Below are 18,742 nucleotides of genomic sequence, written 5' to 3'. Positions count from 1 at the left end.
AATGAATACGCTGGCTAGCTGCTCTGGCCTGCTGGGTTTTTATTCTTCACATGTGGATAATTGCTGTCCTTGTCAGTTAAAAGTTTATGCACTTCTCCGCTGGTCTTCATCCAAGCAGCAAGCTGTATGATTTGTAAGACTGCAGTCCTCTAATTTATGGAATCTAAGTTAATGCTTTTTTTCAGACTCAATTTTATTGCCGTAGTCTTCACTTCATTTCTGTTCCCTGGTGATATACACAGAGCGAGGTGCAATTCATTCTTGAAACTGTCTACAATACATTGTTTACTGTTCAGAGTCTTAGGTATACATCCCACATTTGTAGACATTTGCAGACCGTGAAGTCATGAGTCCAATAACCGCTGCCTTTTAGACTGCAGCTTCTCATGGAACGAGGCCAATGCTGCCTCAAGGTCGGGTTTTCTTCTCTGTGGTCAGAGGAGTCTCTATTCTGTTGCTGTGGCGTATCATCAGCCAACTCTGCTGGGGCCTGATCGATGAGACACAACTATGTTTTGGCAATGAGATGATTTAATGAACTGAATATCACCTTTTGCAACCTGCAGATGCTGGCTGAGGGTTGATAACCATTTCATCTGGAGCTTCATTGGACCTGTGACCTTCATAATTGTGGTAAGTTGTAATGTTGTGCACGCGTGTGATAACTTTTTTTTTTTTTGCTCAAAGAAAATCTTTGAAAACAGTTTATAGATTTTCTGTCTCTCTGTACTGGCAGCCTCTCAGTGCTGCTTTCTCAGATCAATTTGCATGAAAGGAAAGTGGTCCCATTATAGCTGACACGAGGACATCAGTGTCCACTCAGCTGTGAAATCCTCTGAAATCAGAATTGGTGCGCAGCAACAACTTAAAGCTGTTTGGTCCTTGCTGTACATCTAGAGAATACTCCCCTCCCGCAATCAGGAGGAGAAATCGTCTCAGGCATGAAGGTCATTTGCTCAGTGGGAAAACAAGGGTGATGGTGGTGGTGGAGGGGGGGGTGAACATGGAAGTAATGAGTGGGTGGGCCAGACAACCATTACCACAGCTCATAGCCCTGCTGAGGATCATGACACGTCCCCAGCCAATCCCAGCACACGGACATCTCCATCTTCACCTTTTAATATTTTATGTGGTGCACTGGGTGTTCTCAGTGCACGCGCACACACACGCACATGCATGCATGCAGGAATGCATGCACACAGCCTTGAACAAACACTCACTGTGTATCCATAGAGGCATGTACGGTAACACACATGTAAATCTGTCCATAAGCTGTAAATACATGCAAAAACTGGGAGAAGTGCTTCGTCAGCGGCGCTGTTTTTCTTGCGTTGTATTTGGCAGGGAAGTGAGAGACCTGAATATTGTAGAGGACGGCCCCCTGGAGATGGGGCACGAAGGGGGGCGAGTCCATATGTAGTTTGCCTCAGCTTTCTGCAGAGTGCCTCCCTGCCTGCCTGTCCGTCCGTCTGTCTGTCTCATCGGATCTGTGTCATCACTTGCGTCTGTGTTAAATGCATCTCCAGCCACTCGACTCATGCGGACGTAAATCGGCCCCAGTGGCTGCGAGACAAAACTCGGCATTACTCTAAGCTGTGATCTAAAAGCCTCTTTCTGTCTTCTTAGCCACTCCTTTTCCTTCCATCTTTTCCCCTGCTGTTGTTGGTTTCCATCTGCTTTCCGCTCTCCCTCTCTTTGTCTCCATTGAAAGACCCTTTCTCTGTTGCCTCGTAGTGTTTCTGTACGCGATAATAATGAGGATCTTTTTGCTCATTTGTGAGAGAAGAATTGAAAATGAAGTTTTTGATAAACTACATGGAGATCATTACGCTTTGTGCTCTCGCCAGCTCGTACTTTTTTGTCATTTATTTTTCCTTCATGTACAGTTGATTGGTCACGCTTTCAAAATGCACGCCCAGAGCAGATTGGTATAGAAGTTTTTAATAACACAAAAATGTGAACATATACTTGTTTTTCATTGAAGTGCACAGAAGTGCATTTCAAAGGTTTAATATGAGATCGGGCCAAATTGAAGCACATCTCCTCCCTTTCCCTCGGTGACGACGGGCCCTCGAGTGCTTAGAGAGTCATCCTGAAAGTATGGAAACCTCACTGGATGTATGGCTTGAATCACTTAAATGTTTTTCCTGGCTTCAATAAAAATTGTTTCTAAAATATGGCACTGAGCTCCGTACTTTCCTTTTTGTGTTTTTCTGGAGCTTTTGTCCGTGGTACATCAAGTCGGTTTGGACTCCATCAGATATACATTCTTGTATTCGGTGAGGATTTGCACTTTGGGATTGACTATAATGTCAAACAAGACAAGAAATTTTCAGCGCAGCTTATGTTGAAGGCCAGAGCTGTGTGAAGTAGAGCAAAGCGTTAACCTCTCACTGTTGTTTTTCTCTTTGGAAGTCGGTGTACTTTATGATCTGCACTGAGGCATTAAATTTTTATATTCCTCCCAGTAAAGGTATGCTGGTGCTGACGCTCACTATAAGAGCCAAAACCACTAAAGATTATTAATACTTTAAGTCAGTGTGAAACACAACTATGGGTGGTAGCAACCAGTGGTGGAACCTAACTAAGTACAGTTACTCTGTGCGCTGTACCTCGCTACAAATTTGAGGTATTTTCTTTTTGATTTTACTTGACTACATTTCAGAGGGAAATACTGTACTTTTTCCTCTACTGTGATTATCCAGTTATTGATTGAACCACCCAACATGATGTACAAGTGGAGCCGCAATGATTACCTGATAAATCAATTAGTTAATTGACATAAAATCAATTGACAATTATTCTGATAATTTAGCTCATTTTTCTGTGAAGAAGTGAGTCCAGATGTTTCGTGGCTCCAGATTCTGAACTGTGAATATTTACTGCTTTTTGCTATTAATTATTTTATTTTATTTTATTTTATTCATTTTATTTTTTTTATTTATTTAGGAATTTTGATTCTCACTATTTGTGGAATTTTTACAAACCAAACAGTCAATCAGTAATTTGAGAAAATAATCCATGATAAAAGTAATGCAGTGGCAGCCTTAAATAAAATGATTAAAATTAGGCTCCACCTCAACCGGCTGTAAACAGTAAAATGTTGCTCACTCATTAATGAATGAGGGATAATTATCCAATGATATTATATGTTATAATATGACAGTGGCACATTGAGTATTTCTACTTTATTTCTTTTAATACTATAAGCAGAGTGTGACCTACAGGAGAGCCAAAAGGAGCTTGACTCCTCATAATGAGACATGAGCTCCCCTGGAAACGTCATTTGTGACATTTCGGAGTGGTCTCTAAAATAGTGAAAATATGCTATTTTTGCCATGCATATCTATTTTTTTTGTATCTTCATCGTCATGGATCATGCGTATAATTAGCCTATTATCACACATGAGGGTGATTCATCATTGATTCATTTTGATAAAGACACCGGCATTCATGCTAGTCTTGCCATCACCATCGGAGCATTCAATTCAATTCAATTCAATTCAATACAAAGAACTTTATTTATTCTAAAGAAAATTCGGTAACACTTTACTTGAAGGTATCTACGTAAGGGTGACATGACACTGTCATAACTATGACATGACACTGTCATGAGCTTGTCATACACATTATGTACATGTCATAAACGTCTATGACTGCTGTCATTAAATGTCATTCGGTTTTTGTAATGACAAGTTGACATTGTTTGGGTTGTCTTGATTATGACAACTTGACATTAATCAAAGTGACATTACCAGCAAATGTTTTTGTCATGACAAGCTGACATCGAATTTGTTTGTGATGTCCTTATAATGACAACTTGACATTAACATAAAGACATCTTCTGGTAATGTCATCCTGGTTAATGTCAAGTTGTCATTACAAGAACATCCCGAGTAGAGTATTAAATATCCGGCAAAATATACAAGATAATGTGGCGGTGCAATATCATAAACTTCACTCACTTTGAATCAAAGCTCAAAAAAGAACAAACTCAGTCTGCACACCGAATCGCCTTCATGCATTTCTCTGTATTGTAGACAGCATACAAAATATGTAATAAAGAGCACCCCTTCCCCACCATCACCACCACCTCGTAAAATAGGTGAGCTCATTGATTATGAGTACATTTTCCTGGTCATACTTTTACCACCAAAGGACTTGGAGTATTTATTCATCTTGATATTAGTACTTCTACTTAAGTAAAGGATCTGCGTACTTTCTCGTCTCGCTGTCAGCAACAGGAATTGGATGCCTTTCTAAGTGCAGTCTGTTAACCCTGATACGCGTCTGTTTTGACAGGTCAATGTCATCTTCCTGGTGGTGACAATGTTCAAGATGGTGAAGCACTCCACCTCCATGAAACCCGACTCGTCCAGGCTGGGAGGTATCAGGTGAGGGGTGTCACTCTGGCAGATTAGGCGGCTGCTCACTCTGAGATGGTGTTATGTGTGTGTCGAGTGGGGGTGGTGGTAATATGCACCATTACTTCTTTTGCCTCCCTCCTGAAATTTCAAAAGCTGCTTTTGACCAACAGGTTTATTTGATTTCCTCTTCTCTTAAACCCGACCATGCCAATATTTCTCCCTTTCAGATTTTATTTCGGTCCGTACAGAGGGTGGCTTTTTGGTTCAGTTTATGATTTCACTATTTGCACTACGCAGGGTTATATTGCCTTTTTTTATTTCTTCATAACTGCATTTCTGACCTTTTGGTATCTTTTTGCTCTTTTGCTGGCATAGTTTACAGGCTCCCTTGGAAGACGGATTCAACCGCATGACTTATAGATTTAAAGATGGTGGAAACGGGGAAAAAAGACCCCTCCCCCTTCTCTCTGCTCCAAGTGGGCTGCATTTGCTCGATAAAAAGACAAGTCCCTGTCCGTTTCTGTGCCTGGATTCTTGTTCAACAGTGTGTTTTGAGGGCAGGCCAACATATGTTATGTGGGCGCTTGATTTTTAGGCAGCCACTCTGATTTTAGTCCAAAACAAACAAGAAAACAACAAAGAAAAAGGCATAGAATTGGCATGCATTTTTGTTTTTAGCGCTCAGAATGCCCACATTGTGGATGCTGGATTTCACACATTATCTTGAGAAGTCAAAACTCATTAACTGTCATTAATTAGGGTCTACCTCAACTCTGCTGTTTTTTACTGTCTGTGTCAAAAAGTGAAATAATTGGTTGCACTTTGTGTGATTATCCAGACAAAAATGTTTTTTACTCTTGTTTAAAAAGCACCAAAAAACTTGGACAGAAAGTCTTATCGGCCATCACTCATTTTTCTGTGGGTCCTCTTTCAGTGACATGTTGTTGTCCCATTTCTTCCCTCCTCGCCGTATCTCTCTCAGCGTGACTCACTGCTCTCTTGTGTATCAATAACAAATAGCCATCGTCATTGAAACTGACTGTGAAGTTATCTTATTTCCTCTAAGCTTTCCTGGAAGCCGCCAAGGAAAAACATGCTGTGTTTGCAGTTTCTGTAGCCAACAACTCCAAGGAAGACCAAGGAAATATTTTTTGACTCAGTGTCAAATACCGAATGCACATTCATTCCAAAACTTTGTATCAGCATTTATACACCATGCCGCCGCTAGTGCAACATGTCCAAAAGCAAAATAGCTTCTTTTTTTTTCTTAACAAGCTGCTGTCCAGGTACAGAGAAACATCAAACCAAGCAGAGATGAAATCCACTGCAGCGTTGCGGTCTCTCATTAATATCACTCTTCTTTCTGTTTCGCAGGTCGTGGGTGCTGGGAGCGTTTGCCCTACTTTGTTTATTGGGGCTCACATGGTCCTTTGGGTTGTTGTTCCTTAATGAATCATCCATTGTGATGGCTTACCTCTTCACCATCTTCAACACTCTGCAAGGGATGTTCATCTTCATCTTCCACTGCCTCCTCCAGAAAAAGGTCAGATTTCATCCTCTGTTGCTCTGTTTTGTATATCTTTAAATTAAATAACAATAATAATAGTAAGGGCAGTGTAAGCATGAAAACAGACAGAATGAACATAAAACAGAACGTTTCAGACCTGTATCAGGAAGTCAGAGCTAGTAAAAGACTAACGTGAGCAGATTCGTTTAGCTTTCTTTTAAAAATATTTAGCCAGCTTCCCTGATATCTGTAGGTAGTGTGTCCCATAGCTTTGGGGCGTCACTGACAAAGCCTGCATCCCCCAATCTGGGAACCTCCGATAAACCAGCAGCAGATGATCACAATGTTCTTGAAGGCTAATTGTTAACAAGGGAGTTAGCAATGTAGCTCGGTCCCAGACCATGTAGGGCATGTATACAAGGAGGATGAGCTTAAAATCGATTCTAAATGTAACATACGTATATTATCTTAAATGTATAATATAATATATTTGGACCAAAAAATGCATTTGAGGACATCACCTTAGAAATTGTGCCATTTTTTACTATTTTCGCTGATTTTATTGACTAAACAAAAAAGGGAACTAGTCCCCCAAAATTCGATAAATATACAGTATCCCATTATCGGGGCCGATATTATGAATATTTAGGGTTATCGGTATCTGTGATTTTTTTCCACGGATATGCCGATATACAGTTTCGTTTTCCTTAGCTGTGTTGTTTGCCCCTGGAGTACTTCTCACTGCTTCTCATTATTATCATTATTATTATTATTATTATTATTATTATTATTATTATTATTATTATTTATTGTTTTTCATTTTGTTTTTTAAATTGTGAATTTATGATTATTGTGTATTTATTTATTTATTTATTTTATTAATCTTTTTTTAATCTTTTTTTTTATTTAACCGACATATTCTTCAACTTCGTTACTTATTGATTCATTTTTAATTTATTTATTTTCCTATTTATTGAAAGATCTAAAATTTCATTCTTTATTCTGAGTTTTTGTCCTGCCTCTGGTGTTTCTTTGTCAGTGTTTATTTTTTTAATTCTGTGTCAACTATGATTTTTACAGCAGACATATATCAGTTGTAAATATCGGCTATCGGTATCTCCGTTTCATAATAATCGGTATCGGCTCTGAAAAAACATATCGGTCGATCCCTACAACAGACATGTATTTAACTACTATTTTCGTAGTGAATTAATTATCAGAGACACTTCTCTCACGTTAGAGGATTTTTTGCTTTTCTTTTACTTAGTGTAAATTGAGACTTTTTGGTCTGACAAGACATTTGAAGACGTCACATAATCTTTGACTCAGGAAACTTTTCTGATATTTTATAGACAAAACAACAAATTGATTAATTGAAAAAAAAAATCTGTAGATTACAATAATGAAAATGATCATTAGTTGAAGCCAAAGTATGTTTGCTGCAGCATACATGCAGCAGAGCGCGTCCATTTTAATCAGCTGAAGCTGCTACACTGACCACAGAAGCTGTGCGCACCTGAGCAGGCATCGCACTGCTCATCTCTATTTTTATGCAGCTGATCTTTTTTCCCCTACCTGCCCCTAACTACATAGACTTGTGGATAAAACAAGAACAGTCGATTCAAATATGATTAAAATACAAACCTCGTTGTACAAGAGGCAACGCGACACAGCAGAGAAACCTTGTGGGTGTTTTTACATTTCACATTAAAATAAATCAATTAAATCAATGCATCCTGTAGTTAAGACGATCCAGCTTAATTCAGTATGAGTTATTATAGCCTACACGTCCAAACCCTGTACAAGTGACTGCACTATTACTTGGCAAAACTCAGTATGTACACAGTGAAGTTGGCAGCAACCACACGCTAGAAAGACAGAGTCTGTGTAGCAGTAAAAAAATCCGCCCCGTCAAGGTGATCCATCACGTTGTGCTCCATGTATTTCGATTGTTGCTGTCATAAAATTCAAACAGGGCACTGCCAAGAATTGTCCATTTCCTTCTAAATCTATCAAATCCTTGGACTGCAGGTGGGGTCTGTAAATATTTATATTACAACATTTTGACATTTTACATGAGGCATTTCATGATACTTTATACATTCTTACTCAGCAACACTTACATCACAGTGCTTCCTCTCTGCAGCGTTTCAACATGTTATCACAGTGTTTGTTATCGCCATCCTTACAGATATGGCATTTAAACCGCTGTCAGCTGGATGGCATTTGATAAAGATTTGGGATTTGCATCTCTCGTGGGGAAGGGGGTTATGTCGCTGTCTGTGTGCTCAGTCAGTCCTGATCTTTTGTTCCTTCCGCAGGTCCGCAAAGAATACAGCAAATGTTTCCGTCAGTCCCAGTGCTGCGGCGCGCTGCCATCTGAGGGTCCCCACAGCGCAGCCAAGACAGCCACGTCTCGGTCCACGGCCCGCTACTCATCTGCAACACAGGTACGTAGGTATGCACCACCGGGAGATGGTTATTTTGGGGTTTCGGAGAATGTGTGAGAAGGTTTGTGTGTGAATTAATTCCTGTTAATTATATATTTGTGGAATCAGGTTTTTTTTTTTTTTTTTTTGCTTCACTTTTTTCCTTTAAATAATAACTCTGGTGATATTGTTTAGTTTTTAATTGTCAACACATCACATGAAAAGAGGGATCCCTCCTCAGTTGCTCTTCCTGAGGTTTCTACCGTTTTTTTTTCCCCGTTAAAGGGGTTTTTTTGGGGAGTTTTTCCTTATCCGCTGTGAGGGTCTTAAGGACAGAGGGATGTCGTATGCTGTAAAGCCCTGTGAGGCAAATTGTGATTTGTGATATTGGGCTGTATAAATAAAATTGATTGATTGATTGATTGAAAAGACTAAAACTAACAGTGAACTGATCCTAATAACAAATATGTGGTTATGTAGCTAAAACCTGATATATAGTAGCTTCTCCCTCCGTGTCATAGACCTCCATCATTGTGCAAAAACATTGTGCAGAATTGTTGGTGTAAATACTCAAAAGTGCACCAAATGTGTATTAATTTACAGCTGAAAAACTGCTGAAAAACAGTTGACAGTATTGAGAAATGGACTCTCCCATTGTCGGTTTTGGTCTTTGCACAAGATTTGTTGACAGTACTATTATTATATCAGCCTTCACCTTTAGTAAAGACTCAGAATTGTATAGCAGAGCGTCTCAAGAAAGAAATACAGTTTAAACTTCTCAGGAAAAACTTAATAACACTTTGTCACATTTCAGTCCTCACTTTCTAATGTTGGGCTTTGTTATCAAACTGTCACGCTGCCAAGGTCAGGGGGTTATGACTCATTTTGAATTTAAAAGTACAGCGTAGCTAGCAGACATACAGCATTCATATATTTAAGCTTTTCTTTTTAAATAATCTTTTATACCTGTTACCATGAACTACCATGAAGGAGCACAACCCAAAGAATTTTGTAAAAGAAGAAAGAAAGTATATAAATAAAGTTTTTAATCTCTCTTTAAAATTATAAGATTCTTGAAGTATCCATTTTGGTTTGGGTTGGATCAATAACAGGTGCAGGGCTTTGTTTCACCACTACATGACCATGTCATCAAGCAGGGGGTTAGTTGAATCTTGTATACAAGTGTAGGGTCACAAAACCCCCGCAGCTCCTCAATCCTCAGCCTTGAATAACAGCGGCACCATGTCGAGTCCTGATCAATGGCTGCTTTTCCCTCCACCCAGAGCCGCATCAGGCGGATGTGGAACGACACTGTGAGGAAGCAGTCGGAGTCCTCCTTCATCTCGGGAGACATAAACAGCACCTCCACACTCAACCAGGGTAAGCAACCCTTTCTTCCACCGCCACCAGAAGAGACACATACACCATTCTCTTTGTGATGAAGCTCTGAATTCACAGTAAACACTTCAATGGATGCGGCTTACATGGCTCTGTGGCAGCTGGGAAAAGAGGAAGATAAGGCATGATTTAATGTTGCGTTTCTTTTAGTGGTAAGCAATACAAAAAAAGCATTAAATGCCGCCTGTGTACCAAAGTTCACAGCATTTTTCCCTCCTCTTTCCCGCTCGGTGGGATCACGTAGAAGGCGAGGAACAGACACAGGAGATATTTAGTGTGGCACAGAATGTTTCTGATGAGGACTCGAGTTCAAATGCCAGCGACTCTGACTGTGCAGCAGCCTCTCTAACTCATCTTCACCCCGGAGTGATTGTCAGGATGAAGGTAGAGGTGGAGGAGATGAGCAAAGTCAGGCTGAGGTCAGAGCAGGTTTTGGGAGTGATCCCGGCATCTCAGGCTGCAGACTGTGCCAGTGCAGATTTGGCTGTAGTTATGAATTAGCCTCAATTTTTTTGGAACACACATGCCAACGCAAAGTTTCTCAGCGATCCTTCCAAACGACTGAGGATAGTTATTACATTCTTGGGGATTTACACAAGCATGCTCAGGATGATAGGGATACTGTATTATTCATGGCAGGCCATTTAGACATGTTTTGTCTAGTGTCTCGACTGGATGAGTTTGTTTAGACGAATATGTTTCACATAAACATTGGAGTTGATTGTGTTGCTATGCTTTGGTCAACACTCGTCGTGATAATATTGTTTGTCAGTTACATCAGCTGACTGTTTGGATAATGTCTTGCTCTGACCAACGTTTCTATGGCTGCTTTGTGTCCGTATAAAGGCAGACGGGTCATAAATCTTTTGCGGTGTCAGATTTTGGACAACGAATGTCAGTGTTTGTTTATGTCGACGGCTACCCAGCGCACCACCACAGACCATGAAGTACAGTACCTCCAGCTCTTTTTCCTCTACTGTTATTTTCCCTCCTGATTTTTTCTCCCCCTCTCTCTCTCTCTTCCTGTTATTTCAGGGATGACTGGCAACTACCTCCTAACTAACCCTCTCCTCCGAACCCACGACACTAACCCTTATAACAACCTGTTGGCAGAAACGGTGGTGTGCAACACCCCCTCACCGCCGGCCTTTCACTCCCCAGGTGCACATCCACCCTCCACTTTTATTCTTACATCGATTTGTGTGTGTGTGTGTGTGTGTGTGTGTGTGTGTGTGTGTGTGTGTGTGTGTTTCAAAGCAAAAGTTCAGCAGTTTGGAAAATACACTCATTGGCTTTCTGGGGTAGGGTAAGATGAGACGATCGATGCGACTCTCATGTCTGTCTCTCTCTCTTGTTAAATATAAACTCAGCTTGGATTAGTTTAGCTTAGCATAAAGACTGGAAACAGGTGGAAACAGCTAGCCTGCCTCTGTACAAAGGTGACAAAATCCACCTACCAGCACGTCTAACAATAAATAATTACATGTTATATCCTCTTTGTTCAGTGCATACAAAAACAAGAACTTGCCAGCTTTCTAAGAGGGGTTGTGTCTGGACTGTGTCTCGGCTTTGATCAGTTGCTAGGCAACCAACGGAGACTGAAAGACACTAATGGTCACAGCCAGTGTTTAGATAGTTTCTCAACAAAGTAATGTCTTACACATTATATGTTGCTTTTTTTTTAAAAGTACTAGTGTTACTTTACTTAATTACTCCCTGTAGAAAGTACTTTGTTACACTACTCATCACCTAGGATACATGTCCAAGTAGCTAATTGAAAGTTATTAATATAACGTTAAACTTTACGCTCTCATATCAGCACAGGCTCAATTGGAGTATCAAGATGCACTGGCAGAGGGCCATAACCGCCTCAAAATCAAACTTTTAACTATTTATCGTTTCTAATCATTTTTAATTTTTTTTTTTTTAAATTGTATTAATTCTAACTGTTTCAATTGTTTTTTTGTTTTTTTTTTATCTGCTCTGTAGCACTTTGAGATTCCTAAAATGTAAAGTGCAATACAAATAAAATTTATTATTATTAAATTTATTATTAAACTATATCAATAAATAAAACAATATATAAGAGTTTGGCCTTCATTACACCACCTTGTTCAAATATGAAAAATAATGTATCAGTAGGCCTAAATAAAATATAAGAGACCAGCCTTCCTAACACTATTAGATTATTACAGATTTAAAAGGGGAAAACTTTTTAAATGGTACAAGAGATGCATTTAACGTGCCAAACACACCCACTTGAATCACTCACTCATTAAACCATGGCTTACTCCAGGGTTGTCAAACGTACAGCCCACCAAAGGGTCCACTCTGGCCCACTAGATGACTGTGCACACCTAATATTTATAATCCTGCTTCTTTAATAGCTTTGTGCATATGTAGCAAGTAAACACGAAATATTCTAGCATTCAGACTAACGCAGTGGGCTGTATGTGGCCCCTGAACTAAACTGAGTTTGGCACCCTTTGCTTAATCACAGAGTTGCCCAGCGGATTTGACTCGCTTGTCATTAAAACAGCGGTCATCCTTCATGAGGAGGAGTCTCTCAAATCATTTGTCAGACAACCTGTCACTGTTGTCGGCGCATTTAATCTTTTATTTAATATCGGCTCGTTATGCAGATAGCTGAATAACTTACGTAACACAAGTAACAACATAATTGTAATGTGATTATTGAATTTAGGACAGTAATGCATTGTATTACTGTGTTACAAGTAAATGTAATTTGATTACAAGTTACTCCCAACACTTGTCATGGGCAAGAAATAGTCTAGCACAACATCTTCCTGTAGGGGCGTCAGTGGCTGCAGTGGCCACGGCTTTGCTTTGCTGCGTGTCATTCCCTATCCTATCTCGCGATCACAATGATTAGCGCAAATTAAACGAAAGTCCACAATATTTGTGGGGGCTTGCAACGTTTCAAAAGTCCCGCGATTTTTCCATGTTTTTCCACATTTTTCCAGCTGACCGGAAGTCGTCGCGCATGCAACATCATTTGAAACGTCATCAAATCGTTCCAATGGCATTGCAGTATGGAGAAACGCTCTGTATTGACATAAGAATTTGCACTGTTTAAATACATCCAATATGTGTTGAATTTATTAAAATGTTATGTTTCCAGAAGATGTAGCTTACATGTTGTTTTTTGGCAACATTATTATTAGAGTCCATGTTTTGAAACTAGAGACTATAGAGAACTATATAAAACACATTTGCAGCTATTTTTGTAATATTCAGTATGATTATTATAGCAAGTGAATACATGACTTATTTTTTTTTGGAGGTAGTAGTTTTAAAAAAAAAAATCACTTTTTTTCTCCTTTTGTCATTTGCCGCAATTTCCCGCAAAAAATCATATAAAAATGCTGCAATTTTATCGCAATTTTTGACAAAATTGGCCGCAAATTCAAGGGTTTTATTTGCCGCAAGATCCTGGAGGGACTGCCTATCTCTCTCCCCCCTTTTCATGCATCACTAAAGGCACAAAATGCCCAAAAAATAATCTTTAAAAAAAAAAAAAATCTTCCTCTTGTAAGATAGCAAATAACAGTATAGTTTTCACACTTTACATGGAGTCAACAAAATATATTTAACATGTTTCCTAGTGGCCAGGCTAGTTTTTTCCTTGTTTCCAGTCTTTGTGCTAAGCTAAGCAGCATCTGGCTGCTACTTCATAATAAACAAACAGTCATGAGAATGGTACTTATCTTTTCATTCAGCTCTCTCCTTTAAGTGTGTTAGATTTATATAAAAAAAAAAAACATGAAAAATCTCGAGGTTGTGGCTCCGACACATAATGCATTATGATGAGAATAATTACTCTAGATTTACCGTTTGTTCTTCCTCATTCACACCCTCTCTGTATTTCCAGTAGTTCTTATCGAAGCGACGTTCTCCTTTGTAAACACAGAAGGCGATAAACCCAGACGTCAGTGCCATCTTATCTCCTCCGCTGAGCAGTCATATGGGAATTCCTATCTGTTGAATATGAGCCTCACACACTGGTCTGGATCATTTATGCTGTTTCCCTTTATTGCTGGACGATATCATGTTTAGATTGTCTCTAGTTTACTTCCAATTAGATCAATTTAAATCATGTCAGTGTTTATGGTGACCTAGTTCCTCACTGGCAGAGCGAAAGAACCCCAATCAAAGAAAAAAAAACAGAAGCTCATGACGCAATGCGGGCAGAGTCATAGCCCTCAGATATTCCCAGGCATTTGATGATAAAAGAGAATATACAAAAACGGCAGTATGGCGAAAGTGTGTAAGGATACGCAGTAATGTATAGCTTTAACCTACTGCAGTCATCACGGCCTTGTGTTGTGCTGCGAGCTCGCTTACAGCACAAAGAGAGCACTTCACACTCAGAGATAATGAAGCAGGGTTGGGACCAAACAATGACTGCAAAGAAAATCAAAGACTTTCCCTTTTTTTTCTGCCTTTTTTTTTTGTCGTTCTGTGAGCTCAGCAGCAGCTCAGACGTAGAAGTCAGTGTGTGTTCAGACAGCTCGTGCTTTATTGCCCTAACATGTTTACCTGTTTAATCACTGTTGTAATCACATGTTAACACTGAAGCACCAGAGACAGATTAAAAGTGGTGATATTTAATTAGCACTTCATTTTGCATGTCAGCATAAACACCTCCTTTATACCTTTAGAAACACGTCTTGTCCCCTGCTACTCTTCGATGTGTTCGCACAACAGAAAGCAGTGACAAACAGAAAAGAAAAAAAAAATAACATATGGAAACTAGTTTGAGGATAGCAGGCAAACGGCATGACACACAAATGTCAAAACCTGGTGTGAAGATCACCAACCAAGTATGAAATACGTGCCGAGAGACTGTCAAGTCTAACATAAGCTTTCTCGAAATTTCGCCTGCTATAGTCATTACATTTAGCTCCTGGAAAAGGATGAGCGTGTCCTCTATTATAAGTGTATTAATACTAAGTAATGCTCTGCAGATGTTCATCCGATGCAGTAAAATCGGTAAGGAGAACATCTTGGATGAATCTCTGCTGGAACGGTTCCCAGAGTGCAGCTGTCGCCGTGTCCAGTTGAATTCTGTTCACATCATTTCCCCCCCTCTCCCGGTAGACAATACCTGTCTGCAATAAAATCACTGCCTGTGCATAAACAAATGCAAATTTGGAAGTTAGGTCTATTCAGAGAGGTGTCTAATAATCTTCCACCCCCCTCTTTTTGCCCTTTTGCTCTCTGTGCTCTCATTTCATTCTTTTTAGAAATGTCTTTGATGTTGTTTTTAGAGCTTTTTTTTTTCAGTTGCTATCATCCTTCTTCTGACACGTTCATTTGAAACCCACGACTGCAGTTTACCCGTGTTTTGTTTTTTTTTTCCCTGCCTGTGATGACATCCCCCTCACCCTGCAAAATATCAGCCTTACAGGCTCACGGTGCACCCAGTGAATAAAATCCTCATATCAAATCTAACTAGCTCTCTTCACGTCATCCTGCTACTTGAGCTTAGTCACCGGGCTGTGCAAAATTAGAGTACTCTGCTGTGTGTGTGTGTGTGTGTGTGTGTGTGTGTGTGTGTGTGTGTGTGTGTGTGTGTGTGTGTGTTAGTACATAAAATTGATGTGCACTTCAAAAAAACAAAGTGTCATTCAGAAAATATTTTCAACAGAAATGTTCCTCTTTTTACTGTAGGTTGAAAAAAAAAGACTGTGCTTGCTGCTGAACCCTTTCACCTGCTGAGTCCAGGATTCAGTTGTCCTTGATTTGTCCTTTAGCTCTCTCAAACCGTTAAACACATAATTTCGCCGTCATTCTCCAAAGCATCACGGGGGCTAAAAGAAATTACAGTTAATTGCAAGGACACAAAGAGTTGGACCGACTGAATCCAGGCTGGATGTTACAAGCTTTCCACTTTGGTCTTATTTCAGTGATTTTGTTGTTTCTGCTGCAATTGAAAAAAAGCATCTGTTTTACTTTTTTTGCACATCAGCTGTTCTTAGGCCACATAGCCTGAGCAGACACACTTGATGTGAGTGTTAGCAAAGTGAGTCATTGCACCGTGCCTGTCTGTCGTGGTGTGTGGGGGTTCTTGCCGTGCTTGTGGGGCCCCAGTGCAGAGAGGTGGCTGGCCATCTGTGTTCGACATTACTCTTTTGTCTTGCCTTCTTTTTAAAACAGGTGGAATGTTTTATTCATTGTTAATGTCACAACACTTCCTCATCAGCTTGTATTAATTTATTTCTTTTACTCCCATCCTCTGCTGTTGCTTTATGTATGCAGCTGTGTTGTTACCTGGTCATCAGCTACTTCTGTAGCGTGTTGCTGTACTCTGTTCTTTATGTTTTAAGTCATCTTTTGTTCTCATCTCTTCAATATTGTTCAGGATAATCTCTTAGATTGGCTATAATGATATTCAGCCATAATGAGGATGGATATGGTGGGGAGCTTATTGGGTTCTCCTTTGATTTTTAAAACTTTTTTGTATTTGCATAAAATTAAAATTAACCTAGAGATCAAAGAGCACAAGAGTGAAGTGTCCTGAGCAGTATCAAGTTGTATGTGGATGGTGTAGTGGACACTGTTTTGTTCTACCAAGAGGCAAAAAAAAAAAAATCATGTCTCACGCACTCGTTTTGCCTTTTGTTGCAGGACAGCACTCTCTGAGCAACAGCAGGGACATCAGTGCCATGGACACCCTCCCCCTCAATGGCAATTTCAACAACAGCTACTCCCTGCGAGACGACGACTATGAGACCGTGGGTGTCAGAGCCCCGGGTGACCTGGGGGGCCTCAACCTGGATGATGCTGCCTTTGAGAAGATGATCATCTCTGAGATTGTCCACAACAACCTAAGGCCCCGCGGGGCCCCGAAAGGTCGCGATGCCCCGAGGGAGCAGGACAGAGCCTTGCCTCCGCAGACCAGAGTGACAGTGGACCGAGGTGGGGGCGGGAGCGGCAGCGAGGATGACGCCATCGTGGCGGATCACGCCGAGGCCTCATCCCCCCAGAGAGGAAGTGGAAGAGGAGGCCACGCCACCCTGGAGCTGCTCCTGCATCCCCACCACAAGGAGGCGCTGGAGGCCCCCCTCCTGCCCCAGAGGACTCACTCCCTGCTCTACAGCGCCCAGAAGGCCCCCAAGCGCATGGAGGGGCAGGGCGGCCATGGCTCTGAGACTGTTACTGCAGTGGAGGACGCGGGCTCCAATTCACCCAACAATAACAGAGACTCCCTTTACACCAGCATGCCAAACTTGAGAGACTCACCCTCGCCCTCGGCTTCGCCGTACCCCCCAGAGGAGGAGGAGGAGCTCTCCCCCTCACCTCGAAGCGAGAGCGAGGACGCGTATCATAAAAGCATGCCTGAGCTCGGCGATGCGCCGCAGCCCCTGTCCTACTACCACATAAACCGAGGCACCAGCGACGGGTGCATCATCCCGCCAAACAATGAAGACTGCGCACAGGAAGGAGAGGCGCCCAGCGACGGACAAATGCAGCTCATTACCAGCCTCTGAGCCGGCCCTCTTTGTTTGCACAGGTTTTAACAGATGGGTGCTTTCGGTTGATGTCAAGAGAGCCGGCAAGTCTGGCTCCGCACTCCACATGCCCTTCCTGTTAGGACAGGAAGTGAAATGCTGTTGGGTGGGAAAAGGAATGAAGAAATGACTTTTGCACACAGATCCCATTAACACACAAAACACGTCCATCCGAGGCCAGACAAATGTGGACTGTGAAAGCTCTGCTGTTGGACTAAAGAGGTGCAGAGAATAACACACAGGCCGCCGTGTCAGAGTTAAGTCTGGCATTTCTGTTGTACTGTACTGTCGAAGAATAAGGGATGAAAAAATACTCCAAGGAAAGAACTATGAAACTCCTAAAATATTCTTGGGGGACTTGCAGAACCAGGGTCTTTTTAGTCATGAAGTACAGAACTAGAACTAGTGTGGCTCCACTACACAGTCAGGACTGTAAAGTTAAGAAACCACTAATTCAGACTCAGGCCTTATATTTTCTCTATTGCACATTTAACTGTTGTCAAAGTAACAGCTAAAGAAAATATATTTTGCTGTACCACTAGTGTAAAAAGTAAAAAAAATGAAAGAAAGAACAAAAAAAAAAAAAGGAAACGGCAACCATTCAGTAGTTATGCCCTTTCAATGTTAATAAGATTCTTCGAGGTTAAGGTTAGGGACAAGGTTAATCAAATGGTGGAAATGTGCTTTTTCCTCTCACACTTGACTCGTTGTAGTATGTATTGAATATTAAAAAAAGTTTCGGAGCTATCAGTCCATATGAAATCATGCTCACATCTCTGCTTGTGAAGTGCTTTTGCTTTCATGAATGATGAGTTTTTGCCAGTAGTATATTTGTTAACACCGGGCCATGCACAGATTTGGAATGAATTGGAAACTTGTGTAATTTATTTTACTTGAAAGAAATTTGTCAGGTTTAAAGACTTATGTTCGCGTCAAGGCGATACTGCAGTTTTGGCGGACATATTTCATCCTTTGACACTAATTAATTTATTAACTAAAAAAAAGGAGAGAAAAAAAGAACATGGTTGGAACGTGTGAAAAGTTGTTGCAGCACTGATTAGGTTCATTTTATTTCTTTTGTAAGAGCCCATCATCAGCTGATATTTAATTCAACTCCTGTTTGATATCAAATAAATGTGAATTTTTTCTTGTTCGCAGATGTCTGGCTACTAATTCATGTTGTGTAGGAAATGAAAAATGGCAAGACTGGGGATATTTTATAGCTTTTGTTATCATCAACAAATCCCATGAAACACAAAAATCACTACGAAATTCAAAAAATTCAAATGCCTTTATTGTCATTACGTGGTCATTCATTTATTCATTTATTTTCCATAACCACTTGTCCTGTTGGGGGTAGCCGGGGGTCTGGAGGCTACCCCAGCTGACAGGGCTATCGCAGGGCTAACACATAAGCCCTTTTTAGACAGGAATTGTGCAAATTTGCAGGAAAGCCCAATCAGTCTTTTTTCAGCATTGGCAGTATAAAAACAAACTCGGGGAGTG

At 40.6% G+C, this 18,742-nt stretch overlaps 1 protein-coding gene across 7 annotated transcripts in view; it reads left to right on the top strand.

The window, feature by feature from the left end:
- LOC125901867 (adhesion G protein-coupled receptor L2-like) overlaps positions 1 to 18,393 on the top strand; it is a 115,362-nt gene extending 96,969 nt beyond the window's left edge. For 2 of the 7 annotated variants that reach the window (XM_049597838.1, XM_049597839.1), the window contains 7 exons: positions 567 to 633; positions 4,303 to 4,394; positions 5,742 to 5,910; positions 8,196 to 8,324; positions 9,587 to 9,683; positions 10,737 to 10,862; positions 16,353 to 18,393. In XM_049597838.1, the coding sequence (XP_049453795.1) occupies positions 567 to 633; positions 4,303 to 4,394; positions 5,742 to 5,910; positions 8,196 to 8,324; positions 9,587 to 9,683; positions 10,737 to 10,862; positions 16,353 to 17,215 (1,543 nt within the window). In that variant the 3' untranslated portion in view covers positions 17,216 to 18,393. Of the gene's footprint in view, positions 1 to 566; positions 634 to 4,302; positions 4,395 to 5,741; positions 5,911 to 8,195; positions 8,325 to 9,586; positions 9,684 to 10,736; positions 10,863 to 15,693; positions 15,733 to 16,352 lie in introns of all 7 variants that reach the window. The other 5 variants (XM_049597841.1, XM_049597840.1, XM_049597843.1 and 2 more) reach the window with 4 other exon arrangements.
- The last annotated feature ends 349 nt before the right edge of the window (positions 18,394 to 18,742 follow it).

Source organism: Epinephelus fuscoguttatus, linkage group LG15 (genome assembly GCF_011397635.1).
Source record: "Epinephelus fuscoguttatus linkage group LG15, E.fuscoguttatus.final_Chr_v1".
NCBI classification, from domain to species: Eukaryota; Metazoa; Chordata; class Actinopteri; order Perciformes; family Serranidae; genus Epinephelus; species Epinephelus fuscoguttatus.
Note: the sequence above shows the minus strand (reverse complement) of the source record. Positions and strands in the feature narration are given on the sequence as shown.